The sequence below is a fragment of the Podarcis pityusensis genome, assembly GCF_964106645.2.
Source record: "Podarcis pityusensis genome assembly, chromosome: 5".
NCBI lineage: Eukaryota > Metazoa > Chordata > Lepidosauria > Squamata > Lacertidae > Podarcis > Podarcis pityusensis.
This window is the reverse complement of record NC_138032.1, coordinates 63,892,529-63,910,074: the sequence shown is the minus strand read 5'-3', so window position 1 is coordinate 63,910,074 and position 17,546 is coordinate 63,892,529. Positions and strand designations below refer to the sequence as shown.

Genomic DNA, 17,546 nt, shown 5'->3' with positions numbered 1-17,546 from the left:
ACGCTACCCACATCGGTCCAGGAACAAATACATAGCCCCAACACCCCCACAAGTCAAGCCCAGGAGGTTTATCGGCCAATCTGCCAGCAGGGGTGAGCTAGCTTCTCTCTGCTAGCCAGTGGTGGGGAAAGGTCAGCTTCTGAAGGAAGCTTGCAAACATTGACTTGTGCAGAAACACTTCACAAATTTATCACATGTCTCCCATTAATGCTTATAGGGATCCCTTAGTAAAAACTCCAAATTCAACTTAGATGTCTTTAAGACCAACATCTGTGTGATGTCTGCATCCTCCTGGAGCTAGCTGACTGAAGAGGTTATGTTAAATTGGTACACTGGTGAGATGTCCACCAGTTCTTCCCTTCCTAACAGGCTTGCTTGCAGCTGTTTATTTCTGTGCCCAGTATGAGTTTTGGCCATGATTCAGCTACGTGCCCAACTTTTTATTGCTGAAAACAATGGGATTTAAAAACACTGAACTTTAATTGGACTGGGGAAGGGCCATAGTTCACTCTCCGTATCTCAGGGTATAGCTGGGAATGTCCCATTCTGAAACCCTGGAATGTCACTGCCAGCCAGAGTCAACAATACTGATGGGCCAATAAATCTTCCTCAGTACAAGGCAGCTGCATGTGTTCCATGTTCTCTATGTTACTGATGCTGCCACACCAATTTAAATATGGTGGTTGCTCCTGGTTCTAAGAGAGGAATTGAAAAGCCCTGTGATTAGAATTCCAATAGCTTAGCATTACACACCTGAATAATACTGAGGATTTCATCATATGTGTAGTGTTCTCCTTGGCAATTTACTAAGAAGTCATTGAGTTGCTGGATGCCCACTCCAAATATTCCCAGAGATGTGCTCTCCACTCCAGTGCCATTAGTAACAATGCTTGCGGCAGCAATAGCGTCAGAAATTTGTCTCTGGTTGTCTGATAGCTGCTGTCTGCTCTTAATGAACAAGCCCAAATCAGATATGTTCCTAGTCAGTAAATCTGAAAGATAAAAATATGAACATAAATACTTTATACGATGGTCAAACTACTAGTTTTAACTTTTAAGTCCTAAATGGTCAAGGAACTTTGAAGGAACACAACTGCAGATTTATTTTCTCTCTCTCTCTCTCTCTCTCTCTCTCTCTCTCTCTCTCTTTGGAGATGTGTGTGGCGCTGTGGTCCAAACCACTGAGCCTCTTGGGCTTGCCAATCGTAAGGTTGGCAGTTGGAATCCGTGCGATGGGGTGAGCTCCTGTTGCTCTGTCCAAGCTCCTGCCAACCTAGCAGTTCAAAAGCATACCAGCGCAAGTTGATAAATAGGTACTGCTGCGGTGGGAAGGTAAACTGTTTCTGTGCACTCTGAGACTAATCACGGTGTTCTGTTATGCCAGAAGAGGTTTAGTCATGCTGGCCACATGACCCAGAAAGCTGTCTGTGGTCAATCGCTGGCTCTCTCAGCCTGAAAGTGAAATGAGCGCCGCATCCCACAGTCAAATTCGACTGGACTTAACCATCCAGGTGGTCCTTCACCTTTTCATTTATTCATTATTTGTAGAACATTTTTAAATCTGTGAAGTGCTTTATAAAACTTAAAAATATTTTTCTTTCAACAACTGTTCAGTGAGGCATGCCACTGTCCATATCTTACAGAAATGGAATTGAGAGAGAAGGTGACGTGACCAGCACCAAACACTTAGCTCCCAAGCTCAACTCCAACAAACGACCAAGTCAAATTAATTTATCTTACCTAAATCTGGCTGAAGTCCATTTGTGTTCTCATCAATCTTCAGAGAGGTATACAGTGGAACGGAATCAGAACCCAGTCGATTGCAGGGCACAGCGTATATGTCGAAAAGATCCTTCAGATCCTTGCGGCTTCGAACGCTGTTTATATATGATGCATTTTATTATCAATTCTTGTTAAAACATTGGTTTTTAAAAAACCTCTCAGGTAAGAATCAATAAAAGAGATTTTACCTGAAAGACTTGAAGAGCTCTACAAACTCAACAAAGCTCATGTTGCTATCGGAAACCATACAGGTTTGGAAGCCCTTCAGCCCCCCTTTTCCTCTTCCATGCCAGCTGCTGCTGCTCCACGTGCTAAAGAAATAAAGGTATGTAATGGAAACTATCACTGTGTCTGCACACACACGCCTAAAAAAGCAGTCCATTAGTTTGCCAGTTAAAAGTAAGCACTTATCGACTGCTAATGGGAAAAACTATAAAGGAATTCTAGATGCATCTGTAGATTTCAGACACCTCAATCCCAACACTCAACATAGACTAAGGAGTGATCTCAGTATAGGTTTTAGAATTTCAGCACGCACAAAAACACACATGTTCAGTGATGCTTTCTCTTACCTGGATTGACCTTTTATTGATGATGACATCACAGGAGAAGACACTGGCCTGACAGGTGATGAGACCCCAGGTGTTACATTAGGTGGCACTGAGGTAATCAGGGATTGTGTTCTTCTGGAAGGCAGAGTGTTGGTAGCAGGAAAAGTAACCAGAAGAGTTGGTTCTAAGAAGGAAAGCAAATTTGTATCACAGCATTTATAATACCCCCTTTCAAAAAAAGAAAAAGAAAAAAAAAGAGCCCTGTTAGAGCAGCAAAAATGAAACTCACAAGAAATAAGAAGAGGAGAAGTTTGGATTTGATATCCTGCTTTATCACTACCCTAAGGAGTCTCAAAGCGGCTAACAATCTCCTTTCCCTTCCTCCCTCACAACAAACACTCTGTGAGGTGAGTGGGGCTGAGAGACTTCAAAGAAGTGTGACTGGCCCAAGGTCACCCAGCAGCTGCATGTGAAGGAGCGGAGACGCGAACCCAATTCACCAGATTACGAGTCTACCGCTCTTAACCACTACACCACACTGGCTGTAGTGGTGTAAAATATAGCTAAATGAATATATTTTACTACAATTATCATGAGTTTATGAAAATGTGGCCAAGTTTTCATGTTGCACAAAGCCATTCGTCAGATAGGAAATACTGAAGAAGAAGGCAACTGATTTTTTAATTTATTTTCTTTGCAACTCCTACGCTTTCACCCAGGACTGGGTACAGAGGATAGTGATGTTGCTGGCCAGCAGCCAGCAGGACTCCAGACTGAGCTTTCTTTCCTTTTCTTTTTAAAAAAGCAAAACTATAGTCTTTCTAGAAAGAAAGCTATACACACACATCAATGCTTCGGATACCCCCCTCAATACCGTAGTCTCCTACATTGCCCCCAAAGCTGCTCCTAAACATTGGAAGCAGCTCGAGAAGCCACAATCAAACAACAAATAAGGGATAACTCACTGCTTGGAGATCCCCAAAGGATTATTTGAGGTCCTTTGCAAACACACACACACACACACACACACACACACACACTGTTGTTGTTGTTGTTGTTGTTGTTGTTGTTGTTGTTGTTTAGTCGTGTCCCACTCTTCGTGACCCCATGGACCAGTGCACACCAGTCACTCTTGTCTTCCACTGCCTCCCGCAGTTTGGTCAGACTCATGTAGGTAGCTTCGAGAACACTGTCCAACCATCTCGTTCTCTGTCGTCCCCTTCTCCTTGTGCCCTCAATCTTTCCCAACATCAGGGTCTTTTCCAGTGAGTCTTCTCTTCTCATGAGGTGGCCAAAGTATTGGAGCCTCAGCTTCACGATCTGTCCTTCCAGTGAACACTCAGGGCTAATTTCCTTAAGAATGGATGCGTTTGATCTTCTTGCAGTCCATGGGACTCTCAAGAGTCTCCTCCAGCACCATAATTCAAAAGCATCAATTCTTCGGCGATCAGCCTTCTTTATGGTCCAGCTCTCACATCCATACATCACTACTGGGAAAACCATGGCTTTCACTATACGGACCTTTGTTGGCAAGGTGATGTCTCTGCTTTTTAAGATGCTGTCTAGGTTTGCCATCACCTTTCTCCCAAGGAACAGGCGTCTTTTAATTTCGTGACTGCTGTCACCATCTGCAGTGATCATGGAGCCCAAGAAAGTAAAATCTCTCACTGCCTCCATTTCTTCCCCTTCTATTTGCCAGGAGGTGATGGGCCCAGTGGCCATGATCTTCGTTTTTTTTATGTTGAGTTTCAGACCATATTTTGTGCTCTCCTCTTTCACCCTCATTAAAAGGTTCTTTAATTCCTCCTCACTTTCTGCCATCAAGGTTGTGTCATCTGCATATCTGAGGTTGTTGATATTTCTTCCGGCGATCTTAATTCTGGCTTGGGATTCATCCAGTCCACCCTTTCGCATGATGAATTCTGCATATAAGTTAAATAACCAGGGAGACAATATACAGCCTTGCCGTACTCCTTTCCCAATTTTGAACCAATCAGTTGTTCCATATCCAGTTCTAACTGTAGCTTCTTGTCCCACATAGAGATTTCTCAGGAGACAGATGAGGTGATCAGACACTCCCATTTCTTTAAGAACTTGCCATAGTTTGCTGTGGTCGACACAGTCAAAGGCTTTTGCATAGTCAGTGAAGCAGAAGTAGATGTCTTTCTGGAACTCTCTAGCTTTCTCCATAATCCAGCGCATGTTTGCAATTTGGTCTCTGGTTCCTCTGCCCCTTCGAAATCCAGCTTGCACTTCTGGGAGTTCTCGGTCCACATACTGCTTGAGCCTGCCTTGTAGAATTTTAAGCATAACCTTGCTAGCGTGTGAAATGAGTGCAATTGTGCGGTAGTTGGAGCATTCTTTGGCACTGCCCTTCTTTGGGATTGGGATGTAGACTGACCTTCTCCAATCCTCTGGCCATTTCCGAGTTTTCCAAACTTGCTGGCATATTGAGTGTAGCACCTTAACAGCATCATCTTTTAAAATTTTAAATAGTTCAGCTGGGATACCATCACTTCCACTGGCCTTGTTATTAGCAGTGCTTTCTAAGACCCATTTGACTTCACTCTCCAGGATGTCTGGCTCAAGGTCAGCAACCACACTACCTGGGGTGTACGAGACATCCATTTCTTTCTGATATAACTCCTCTGTGTATTCTTGCCACCTCTTCTTGATGTCTTCTGCTTCTGTTAGGTCCTTTCCACTTTTGTCTTTTATTATGGTGATCTTTGTACAAAATGTTCCTTTCATATCTCCAATTTTCTTGAACAGATCTCTGGTTTATCCCATTCTATTGTTTTCTTCTATTTCTTTGCATTGCTCGTTTAAGAAGGCCTTCTTGTCTCTCCTTGCTATTCTTTGGAAATCTGCATTCAATTTCCTGTATCTTTCACTATCTCCCTCGCATTTTGCTTCCCTTCTCTCCCCCGCTATTTGTACGGCCTCGTTGGATAGCCACTTTGCTTTCTTGCATTTCCTTTTCATTGGGATGGTTTTAGTTGCTGCCTCCTGTATAATGTTACGAGCCTCCATCCATAGTTCTTCAGGCACTCTGTCCACCAAATCTAAATCCTTAAACCTGTTCCTCACTTCCACTGTGTATTCATTCACACACACACACACACACACACACACACACACACACCCAAAAGCACATACCTGCTTCTTCCTGCTCATCAATATCCTGAGGGTCTGAACCACTTCTACTTCGATTTTCCTTAAAAGGTCTTGCTTTCCGGGTTGCCATTTCATCATCAGTGCCATCTCCACTTTCACCCTTAAAACAATGACCTTCATAATGAACATCTTTAGAAACACTGCATATTAAAATCAACATCCACTTTGTAAGTTACAAAGCTGCATGTGGAACATTTATTCGAGCAAGCTATTATCGGTTTGCTGAGACAAAAGGGATGCAGGTAGCACGTCAAAGAAAATGATCATTAGGTATTCATTTGAGGTCCAAACAAGGCGTTTAATCCATGGATGAAACCATCCAGAGATCCATGGATGAGAGCCCATGGGGTTTAAAAATGTAACCCTAAGGAGGGAAGGGCAATGATCCAAACTGGATATGTGATACTTGTGGGATGGGGAGATTAAGCCTTTCCTCTGTGCACTTTGCCAGGGAAATTAGTCCTTCCCAAAGCTGCTGTTTGCCTCTCGGAGCAAAACAGACAGGTACCAATTTGATACCTGTACATTCTTCCTCAGCCTTACAGGGCAAAGTGTAGTTTGGGAGGGCTTCTCCCTAAGGAAGGGGGGAGATGGGGAAAGTTGTTTTTTAAAAGCCTCCCCTCCCTGCAAAAATGCCACAGTCTGGATCCAAAATGAAGGGCTCCATGTTTGCTAATGACCGCTTTAAAACACAAACAAGCAAACCCACAGGCAGTGCCCCTGAAGGAGCATCTCCAGCCCCATCATTCTACCCGGACACTGAGGTCCAGCGCCGAGGGCCTTCTGGTGGTTCCCTCACTGTGAGAAGCCAAGTTACAGGGAACCAAGCAGAGTGCCTTATCAGTGGTGGCACCCACCCTGCAGAATGCCCTCCCACCAGATGTCAAAGAGAACAACTACCAAGACTTTTAGAAGACATCTGAAGGCAGCCCTGTTTCGGGAAGCTTTTAATGTTTGATGGATTACTGTATTTTAGTATTTTGTTGGAAGCTGCCCAGAGTGGCTGGGGAGGCCTGACCAGATGGACGGGATATAAATAATAAATTATTATTATACAGAAACGGACCATTTTATGAAGCCTTTCAGCTGTCTGGCTTGTCCTATCCCATTGTCATAAACCAGCTGAATAGGATATCAATTTGATAAGGGTACATTTGACTAAATCTTACTCTTTGCCCACAGGTTCAAGCCTTGATTAAGAGTCTTGCAAAAACTTAAGAAACCAATTTTTCTACATATTAGCCATGTTCGGATGTACAGTAATGCTAAATAAACTATGGCTTCGTTCTATATGAATGAACCAAGCCTTCTCCTGGGCTTGTATGTTGTATGTTCCTCTGTCCTCCACTGGAGGCATTCAAGGGTGAGAAACCTCTGGCCAGGGGGCCATTTGGGATAAGCCACACTCACCCGCCCTACACGTAACAGCATACAGGTGAGGATGGAGTTTGACCCTATGGTTAACCAACTGGTTGTTGGAAGTCTTGGAAGCCCTGTGCAAAGCAAGAAGCCAGCACTAAGCATGATCGCTCTCTCTTCACCAACAGCCAATGTAAAGGGATAACAATCCTACTTAGTGCTGAGTTCGGGCGCAGAAGAGCGCTCCAGCCCCCCTGAGTCCAACACTAAGTGGGACCCAGCTGCCCATTGGCTGATGCAAAGGGAGAGCAATCCTGCTTAGTGTGCCAAAGAGCTCCTTGCTGAGGGGCTGATCCTGCTTAGCATGGGGTTTGGGTGCACCAGGGCTCCCCGAAGGAACTTGCTGTGTTTATCCTCCAAGTCTTACAATCTATTAAGAAGACGCTTTTGAACTTAAGATTCTTCCACTGCCTCCTGTTTCAACCTTCCTTTTTGCAACTCCAGTACAGAATGTTCATTGGCAGGTCCAGAAGTTTAGCTTGACTTGATTTTGCCTTTCCCGCAAGTGCTTTTCTCATTGAGTTATACTTTCTGGATAGGCAAAAATACTACGTATGCTTCAGATGTATGATACTTCCCTTCTCTTTGCTTTCCATAATAAAAAGTCTCTACTCAGAAGTAAAAAAGATACCACCCAGAATATTCTATTTCAGTTTAAACATAGGCAAACCTCTGTATTATTATGCAACAAAAACCCCCACTGTTTTGAAGTAAATGATATGCAAACAAGTTGAAATAGAGGGACGGTCCCCTACCCCACTTTCTGTTCTGGAGGTTTTCCTGACTCCCCACCCTCTGCAAGCCAATTTGGGGGCCATGTGGGGGGAAGCAAGGGAGAAAGTCCTGGACAATGAAGCTTCAATCATGCCTCCAACAATATTAAATAACAAGCGTCCTACCCTCATGAGTACTTTCTTCTTTTTCTTAGCTGTGCTGATTCCTAGTGTGTTGTTTCTCTGCACGCTTGGCTTCTCTACATTTTTTGTCAGGCTTCCTGGGCTTGTATTTCTTGTACTCCAGCGCCTCCCTCCAAACAATTCAACGGCTTGAGCCAACGTTGGGCCTTCATATCGACCGTCCTCCTAATAAAAGTCCTCAGCTTTATTAAAATGCACAAGATACGGAATTTATAAAGAAATATAATGGTGTGGTGGTTTTTTTTAACTGCACAGGAGCAGAAGAACATTGAGTAGGCTGGAATAGGGCCCCGAGGAACTAACATGAGCAGCTAATAGAATTATGGAGTGAGGAGTGAGGAGAATGGAAAAGAGATTTCTCTAGGGGTTCAGTGGGCGAATTATGGCATGTGTTCTGCCTGCTAGGGAACAAGGAAAATCAACCGTTTACCTGGTAGAGGCTGACATATTGTTTCCGCAGCCACTGCAATCTCTGATCAGGAAATCTCTTCATCTTTCTGATAGCATTCATTAATTCCATCAATCCATCAAAGAGCATTTTAGCAGTATATTTTGGAGCAACGAAGTGCAACAACTTATTTTCAGTAGTTTGAAGACCGTATAATAGTGTCACACCGTTTTCTTTAAGGGACATGTTGCAAAGTTTGTTCTGAACACACACAGCATGCATATCAATGCCAGAATGCCCCATATACACAGCCTTTGCGGAGAACAAGTCTAAGCAACCCTCCACAAGTCCATTTAATCCAGTATTGCCAAGAAACTGAAACTTCCCAAGGTCAGCTGTGCTTCCCAGCATGCTCAGTTTCACTTTAGAATTTGCAGTGCAAGCAGTGGTGGGTTTCACCCACGTCAACGTACTACTGTCAGGCTGAAGCTGAAGGAAGCACCGTGCTGAAATGTGTGTCTCTTGGTCATAATGTATGACTGTTGCGCCTTGCAGCATGAACTGGTGGATGTCAGCTCTGATTGACAGCACATACCAGGGAATAAGTTCTATCCCATGACTAAAAGCTTGCTGCTGCTCTTCAGCTGCCTGGGTAGTCCATTCTTTGAATTGCTCAAATATGTCGCTTTCAGAATCTGACAGATCTCCTGTTAGAAACCTGCATAGAAGCAAAGATGCAACAAGTCTTTCTTTAGCATATGTGATCATAGAACAAGCTATTTCATCATGAAATTTCTGTGAGCATACAACTGCATTCTTTCATATTTGTGAATAAAAGTAAACTATTCCTAACCTGAATCTCAAGAATGACTTTGTTCTGTCAGAAGGAGGAAGGACAGGAGCAAACATGCCACACAGGTGGACAGTATTGGCATAAATGGCATAAGTTACCCTTATTTCAGGCAAGTGAATATTATATCCATGGAGGCAAAGCAGCTCCAATAACACATTCATGCCCAAGACCATGGAGGTCTCGCTTCCTCTTGCCTGCTTATGCTCTACTAGTCTCCCTCTCAGTTTCCAAAATAGGGCTGGCAAAATCCCAGCCTGTGGGCCTAATTAGACACAGCAGGGATCCTAATTTGGCCCCTGAGGCTATTTCCGTTCAACTACACCCTCTTTCCCCACACCTGATGTCCTAGGTTATTTTGTTCCTTACATTGTTCCTTCCAAGTAGGGCCTCCTCTATTAGTATATCCTCAAACTTCGATCTCCAGCTGTTGTTGGACTACAACTCCCATCGTCCCTAGCCAGCAGGACCACTGGTCAGGGATGATGGGAATGGTAGTCCAACAGCAGCTGGAGACCAAAGTTTGAGAAATGGTGCCTAAGTCTTAATGGGGAGCTCCACTGGGATCAGCTGCGTTAGGGAGTTCCTGGTGGGACTGTTTGTAAATGGTCACGGGCAAGCAGACTTTAAAGGGCCAGCTCTCTGCACCCATCAACTGATCAGCACGGAAAGCCAGCTCTTTAAACTCTGCTGGCATTTACAAACACGCTCCAGAGAGGATGGCTCTTCCTGCTGATTAATGCAGGAAACCAGCCCTGTGATCTGAGTTTTCAAGTGGTTTGGGCAAAAGGATTTCAGAGGAGATGGCTTTCCTTGCCTATCAGCTGATGGGTACAGAGAGCCAGCCCTGTGAATTACCGTATTTTTCGCACCATAGGGCGCACCTGACCATAGGGCGCACCTAGTTTTTAGAGGAGGAAAACACACACAAAAATATTCTGAATCAAATGTTGCACTAAACTATTTAAAGCAGCAAAGCGGGCGGCTCCTGTCCGCTTTGCTGCTTTAAATTGAGCCTCAGAGGAGGGTAGGAAGGGGAACCATGGCTTATCTAAGTCCAGTTAATAATGCTGAGCCTGACTTATGGCCATCAAGATTAGCCTGGCCGTCTCAGTGGAAATCTGGGGAGGCTGGGGTGGACTTTCCAGTGGTCAAAGTGTGGTTGTGTCTTCCTGCCCGGCATCTATTTCCTGCCCTCTTTCTCCCCTGCACCCCCGCACCCTGCTTCGAGGGAAGGAAGCGGAGCCATGGTCCCCTTCTTTCCCTCCTCCGTGGTTGCTTTGAAGCAGGAAGGTGGGAGAGGAGCTGCTTACACGAGTGTAAGCTGCTCCCCTCCCACTTTGCTGCTTCAAAGGGAGCCGGGGAGGAGGGAATCTGCTGCAGCTTCCCCCACCTCCCCGAGAGCCCGCAGAAGCCGTGAGCTCTTTAAAGGGGCTGCGCGGCTTCTCCTGGCTTTTCTGGGAGGTGGGAGAAGGGACTGATGCAGCCAGTCAGTCCCTTCTCCCTCCTGGGGAAAAGCCCGCAAGAGCGCACGAAGCTTGTGTGCGGCTCTTGGGGGCTTTTCCCACCTGCCTCCCCCCTGCATTCGCTCCATAGGACGCACACACATTTCCCCTTGCTTTTTAGGAGGGAAAAAGTGCGCCCTATGGTGCGAAAAATATGGTATATTTTTCTGGGTGGTTTGTATTCAAATTGCTTGCAAAGTGATCTCAGAGGAGAGGGCTCTCTACACCAATCAGCTGACTGGTGCAGAAAGCAATCCCCTCGAAAGTGAGCTCTCGGAGCCAGACTCTTTGAAGTTATCACCTGATGTCATGATGGTGGTCTTCCCCTCCCGTCAAAGTTGGCCCATGAAGGGTGGGGAAAGGATCAAAAATGAAAGCACAAAAGGTGGGTATGCAAAAGCAAGAGGAGAGGGGTAGCCCCTGCGACAGCTTCCAGAATGGGCAGACTGAAAAGGTTTGACAACAATCTGTTCCTAACTGCTAAACTAGACAATAACAGCATGCAAATTACAAATTGTTCAGTGCACTCCTAAACCAAAATTACAGTGTAGCAATATGCCAATCTGTAATACGGTTTTTCAACAATCAAATAAGAACAAAGAATGTAGTCCTATTCTTCTGCTGATATCACTCACTGTGTACATCCACACACACAATAATTATCAGCACACTCTCTATATATGTCTGGATGCAAGTCTGTCAAGGAAAAAGAGTGGCTTCATAGAAGTCTAGTCCCTTATCAACTGCAAGTACAAAAAATACTGCAAGCTTCTTTGGAATGAAACAGCATAAATTCTTCCAAGTGTTAAAGCTACCCCTCCCCCAATGCTATCTTATAAATCAAGTTGCTTGATGAAAAGCTCTGATCAAAAGTGAAAGAATGTGAAATTTAGCTTGAGAGAAAAAAACATGACATGGAAAACATTATGTCACTGAAACTCCCCACTGTCATATTAGAGAAGTTTCATTTACCATAAAAGGGTATTACTATCACTAAAGAATGAACTATAGGCAGTTTATAGATAATAGTTCCCTGGCACAATCAATTGTCAGTATATTCTTCAGGAACTTATTACAAAGGCCAAGATATATGAGTGGTGTCTCTCCCCACCCCCCCCCGGCCCCCACTGCTCACAATGCAGAAGGCAGCTGTCACTGAATGCTCCTTTCAGATCAGTTCTCACAACCCCATAGCTAAACAAACTCTTAAGTTACTTGTGTTAACTACCGTATTTACTCGAATCTAATGCTCATCTTTTTTGGCCAAATTACTTTGTGAAAATTAAGGTGCACATTAGATTCAATGGCACATTTACATTCGCCAGCAAATACTTCTTTTGGTTTCAAGGTTCTGAAAATTGAGGTGTTCATTAGATTCAATGGCGCATTAGACTCGAGTAAATACGTGTGAGATTATCCATTAAAAAAGTACCCCTGTGTTTCATTTGGGCCCTAACGGGTATAGTATAATCATTAAATATGAATCACATTACTTGAGATAAATAAAAGCTTAAGTTTACTTGAAAACAGCAATATTTACGTAACAGCAAGATATAGTACAGGCACCGACTGATTTAGGCGCATCTAAATGATGTGCGATTGCACACATACACACACGACGCCGAACCTCAAAGTAGCCCCAAAACGTCATAACGACATCACAAAAAGAGTTGCAATGGGCTAGAATGGGCAGGGTAGAACAGGAGTGTGGGAGGAGCGCAGTGGAATGGGGCAGAGCAGGCTTACACATGCTCCATTCGGTTGCATATTAGCCCTGCTTTTCTGTTCTACTAACAAATGGAAGATTTATACTCCTTCACATATTATATTATAGAGGAAATGTTTAAAGTTTAGGATCTGAATTTTAAAAAAGAAGTTAAACATTGAAGAAAAGAAATGAAAAGTTATGAACTATTAAAATAACGGTATAATGAGGCTTTCTAAATACTTTTCAGATGTCAAAAGGTGAATTGAAAGGCTCACTCAGCGTCAGATGTTGCTCAACTGCCCAGAAAGAAATATTGCCAGATGATAATAATTCTATTAGAAACTATTTTGTCAGGAAGCAAAGATGACTTCATGCACATATTAAGGAAATAAGGACATTTAGAACATGTTGCTGGTGCTACGTGCAGAAAAAGGCATTTACTGGACGGTGGTCTTAGTGGTTCAGTAAGTCTTAGGATCAGACTGTTAAGAAAAGTCATGATACATAATTGAACAACTGTGATTCTTTCTCCTCTGACCAGCATTGTGAAGTCTAAGGGCCAAAGTACTCATTACATTGCAGCTCCTACCTCCTTGGGATGGTGTTTTGCAATGATTTAGGACAGGCATAGGCAAACTCGGCCCTCCAGATGTTTTGAGACTACAATTCCCATCATCCCTGACCACTGGTCCTGTTAGCTAGGGATGATGGGCGTTGTAGTCCAAAAACATCTGGAGGGCCGAGTTTGCCTATGCCTGATTTAGGAGCAAGTTGATGAGTACACTTAATCCTTCTCCTGTCAGCTGCTCCTGTCCCTAACAATTTTTATTCTCCCCAATGCGGCAGAACCAAGTTTACCCTGCAAACATGGATCCATATGCCGGGAAGAGATGAATTATCCAGGGGAAAGTATCTGGCATGGAAAGCACTCCCTACTCTTTCAACTTTCTGCTCCAAGTGGGTTTTACAACAGAGAAGGAGCTATGCTACATATAGCTGCAGTATAATGTATAATTTAGACCCAATAGCCTCTATTAAGATAATTAATTGCTATGTTCCATGTAACCAGAACAGATTTACTACTTGAATTTAATGTATACTGGGCAAGAAAGCAAAATTAATTTAATATTTATTTCCTTCTTAGGGAAGATGGCAATATATCCAAACCAAATTATAACACCTTCTCAAAAAGCCTAGACTGAGAAACAGTGACCTTCCCCAGGACCACCCACTGAACTTTACAGATGAGCAAGATTTTGGACCTGGGACGACTTGTGTGGCCAACTGCAAAATGCTATTCATTATACATCACAGCTGCCGACCTTTAAGAAGTATCCTTCATGAAGAACCACAAACAGATATTATAATTCTTCCTGCGAGTACAGATCTAATAAATTCTTTCAAGCATTGTCCAATAAAGTCTCCACTGCTCTTATATAATTTGCATTTAAGTGCACCGTGTTCTGGACTTATAAGTGGTTTTCTCACAACCCAGAGAGAAATTGGGGATCCGAGGTCAGAGAACATGAGCTTTCATAATTAAAACAACACCTGTGCTGAATGGCTGCACTCTATTGTGAATATTCAAAGAGTTTATTAGTCTGATAAGCTTTCCCCAAGATAATTTATGAGCCTCAGATAACTTGCCCTTAAAAGTAGTGGGATTAGGAACAATAATAAATAACCTTTATTTTGACTGGGTCAGAATGCTGTTCCAACAGGATATAATGTTCTGAGCTAAGATCAACAGAGATGCCATAGTGCTATTCCTGGCATCACTGAACAAGCCCTAGTTGCATCTGTAGCTTTCTAAAAGCTGCATGCACAAGATGAAACAGCTTTGCCTAGAAGTAATTACATCATGAGGGAACATAAAATTTAATGAGAAGGATTCTAAACATCTGAGTGACATGATTCCATGCATAACTCTGAGAAATATCTGGAACTGGAAGCAGTCCAATATAGCAGATATGTGCTTTAAAGCAGCCTCCCCCAACCTGGTGCCCATTGGATGGTTTGGACCTCAGCTTCCATGACTGCCAGCGAGCATGGTCAATGACCAGGAATTAAGAGCCCGAAACATCTAGGCAACACCAGGTTGGGAAGGCTGCATTAAAAGGACTTATTTCCAAAATTAATTATTTTTATATAGCAAGCACATTAAAATAGGAAAACACATATAAAGCTGACACATTGGGGTGGTTTGCACATAGTCTTGGGATTACACGCCACACTTGTCCTCCTCTGGCCTGGTTGTGAGGAGGAGTTCAGAAGCTTCTGCTTTCATTTAAGATCAACCCCAGTTTACAGTTTACAATGTCATCTCACCTCCAACAAACTGCAGTCACTTTTAACTATGAGATTAGTGGGGAGAAAGTCAACTTCAGATCATAGTTTATGAAGCAATTTTGCAAACACAGTAACATTTAAGAAGTACAGAAAATGCATGGTTAGATGCAAAAAGCCTTTTAATTTATTGCAATAGGCAATTTGATTAGACTGTTCCCTTCTAAATATTGTTATTTGAATTTTTAGTGGATGTGTTATACACAGAATACTGTAAATGGTTTTTTGTTTTGTTTAGCAAAACAATTTTTTTTTTAAATTAAAACAACAACAACAAACCCAAACCATAAAGCCTTACTGATAGCGGTTTCTGTCCTTCAAAGAATTTTTTCTGGAATTTCCATTTTCATAGTCGATGAAATTATCTTCTCCATCTTCAGATTCCAAGCTACGATTACAACTCCGAATGGTTTGAAAGATGTAGTTAGCTGTTGATTCTTTTTCTGTATTATGTAAGCCGTCTGGACCTATCCGTTGTAAATAGTTGTCTTGCCCATTGTATTCTGCAACAAACTAAAAGAAAATCCATGCAAATCAACAACGTTTCGGTAAGCATAATTACTTCAGATGGGCATTTCAATCCAAAAGATAACAGCAACAGCATCTTGTATGTGGGAGGTGATTCTGTAGTGCCCTGCCAGCTGGAATCCTGTTAGATCTACTTACATACAATAGAAGTCTACACATGCCTGCTGACCAGCAAGTCTCATTGAGTTGCATAGGGTTTGCTCTCAGGAAAACGGATATAGGATTGCAACCTTAATTACTACCACGTTTTAAGACACATGCTGGCTCTATGTGACCAAAGCGCTGTTTGCATAGCACACATAGTAGGAACTCTGAATTCCTCGGTCTCTGTCTCTCTCTCAACAATTTTGCCCTGGAATGACTGGATTTATTGCCTCCAATTCTATGCACATGTTTGCTGGCACAATACCCAACTGATTGTTTTACAAGACAGTGACACTGAATATCTCATACCATAATTTTATATATATTTTAGGCAGTAGTTATGAACACATGAATTCGGAAGTAAGTTTAATTAACCAAAACAAGGGCCCGTTCCAATTACATGCCCAAGGCCCACATCATTTTCAAATTAACGTTACGATAACAAGGGTCTACCTTTTTATTTAAGATAAAAGCTGAGGCTTTTAGAGTATTTCATTTAAGCCGCAAGCTGCACATTATTTCATAGGTACATATTGCATGTCAGTTATGACCAAAATCAGCCTACATGCTTACGGTGTCAAACATTAATTTTGCTTTATGTTAACAATGAAATCACTGTGTAATATGTGAATTTGAAGATGTAAAACCTGAATATTTAACAGAGGCAATATTGGAAATTAATTTACAACATTCTTATTGATTCAAAATCCACAGACAAGAGCCAAAGAATGATAGACTCAGTTCCATGAGCCTTAGGGAGCTTTGTCCTTTGTCTCTCCCCACTCCCATCCCAGCTGGGTGCCAGCTTTTCCAAGAATAAGAGTAACAACAACAACAACAACAACAACAACAACAACAACAACAGGTCACAAGCCTCTTGAAGACCTTTTGGACCATAGTCTAGATTTCCAACACACAACACATACATACTACTGTTAGATAACAAGATTATGATTAACAGTAGTAATCTTATTAATTAATTGTAATTTGGCATTGGGAATTTACAGACTTTGTGGAGGAAAAAGGCAGCAAGCAGCACTATAAAGTGGGGATCTATAATTCTCTCATCACCTAATCCACAATAGTCCAATTCAGCTGCTAGACAAGAGAAAGCTATTGGAAGACTTTTCTATATTCAGATGATGATTCGTGTTGTGCTTTTACGTTACACATCTATTTACTTTAGAAAAGGGACAGAAGGCTCTGTCACAGAACCATAGAACTGTAGAGCTGGAAGGTCCAATTTCACTTTCTCATTTTTCCAATCATAAATTCTCCATATTTCTGCATCAGTTTGCATTTTTTTAAAAAAAGTTGTCATGAAAAATCACCAGAATTTTAATGTTCATTTCTCCTAATGCATGCAGTTTTGCCTAATACACAAATTTTGAAAGAATTTTTTTCTATACATTTCTGTTCATTATTTTCATCAGTATATGCATCTTTATGCACTTTCCCCTAATATATAAATTTCTCCATACTTCCTTTGGTTGGAGAACTGCATTGCAAAATTAAGAGGAGTGTAAATTTTGAAAAAATAGCTATGTCCCCCCCCCCCCCCCCCAGTCTGCATATAGTTACAGGAAGTGCAAATTAGACAGGGCGCTAAAATAAAAACCAATCCAAAATCCACCCCTATCATTCCTGTAGGATTGAATGCATGTACATTTTCATATGTGGACAATTATTAATAAAAGCAGGAATTATTACTGGTCTTTTAGCAATTAATGCTCTCTCTCATTACTTTACCTCCAGTGTTTCATCCTGAGAGTTATACTGAGGACAAAGTCTGATGAGGCTTGCAGTCCCATCCAAAACTTCACAGAGTTCTTTTAAAAATACACCACAGAAAGGAACGACTTTACAGCCTGGGATATTCAGAGCTCTGTTGACAACTTTTCTATATTCGGATGATGATTCGTGTTGTGCCATTGCATCTTTCAAACTTCTCATTGTTTCAATATCAGACTGGTCCATGAATTGCCACATTTTTAAAACTTTTCTTGACCTATTTGAGAAAAAAGCAAGCAAATCATATTCTGAAGTTTATTAATTCAAATCAGACTACTGCATGCTAAAAAGCTTTCGTTCACAGTTCATTTACACTGTTGCTCTTCTTTGAAAAATGAAACTCACATCTACTTATGTTACTTATGTATGCAAAAATGGATAAAAAAGCAGGGTTCCTTTAAAATTCCTAACTGGGACAATTTGTATAAAAAAGCTACACA

General features: G+C 42.2%; 1 protein-coding gene across 5 annotated transcripts in view; it reads right to left on the bottom strand.

Moving 5' to 3' along the window:
- The window catches only part of PLCE1 (phospholipase C epsilon 1), a 143,440-nt gene that overhangs the window by 28,347 nt on the left and 97,547 nt on the right, over positions 1–17,546 (bottom strand). For all 5 annotated transcript variants that reach the window (XM_081006752.1, XM_081006750.1, XM_081006749.1 and 2 more), the window contains 9 exons: positions 17,065–17,323; positions 14,942–15,156; positions 8,277–8,952; positions 7,829–8,011; positions 5,493–5,610; positions 2,355–2,517; positions 1,971–2,093; positions 1,741–1,877; positions 754–992 (listed from right to left, as the gene is read on the bottom strand). In XM_081006752.1, coding sequence (XP_080862878.1) covers positions 754–992; positions 1,741–1,877; positions 1,971–2,093; positions 2,355–2,517; positions 5,493–5,610; positions 7,829–8,011; positions 8,277–8,952; positions 14,942–15,156; positions 17,065–17,323 — 2,113 coding nt within the window. The remainder of the gene's footprint in view (positions 1–753; positions 993–1,740; positions 1,878–1,970; positions 2,094–2,354; positions 2,518–5,492; positions 5,611–7,828; positions 8,012–8,276; positions 8,953–14,941; positions 15,157–17,064; positions 17,324–17,546) is intronic.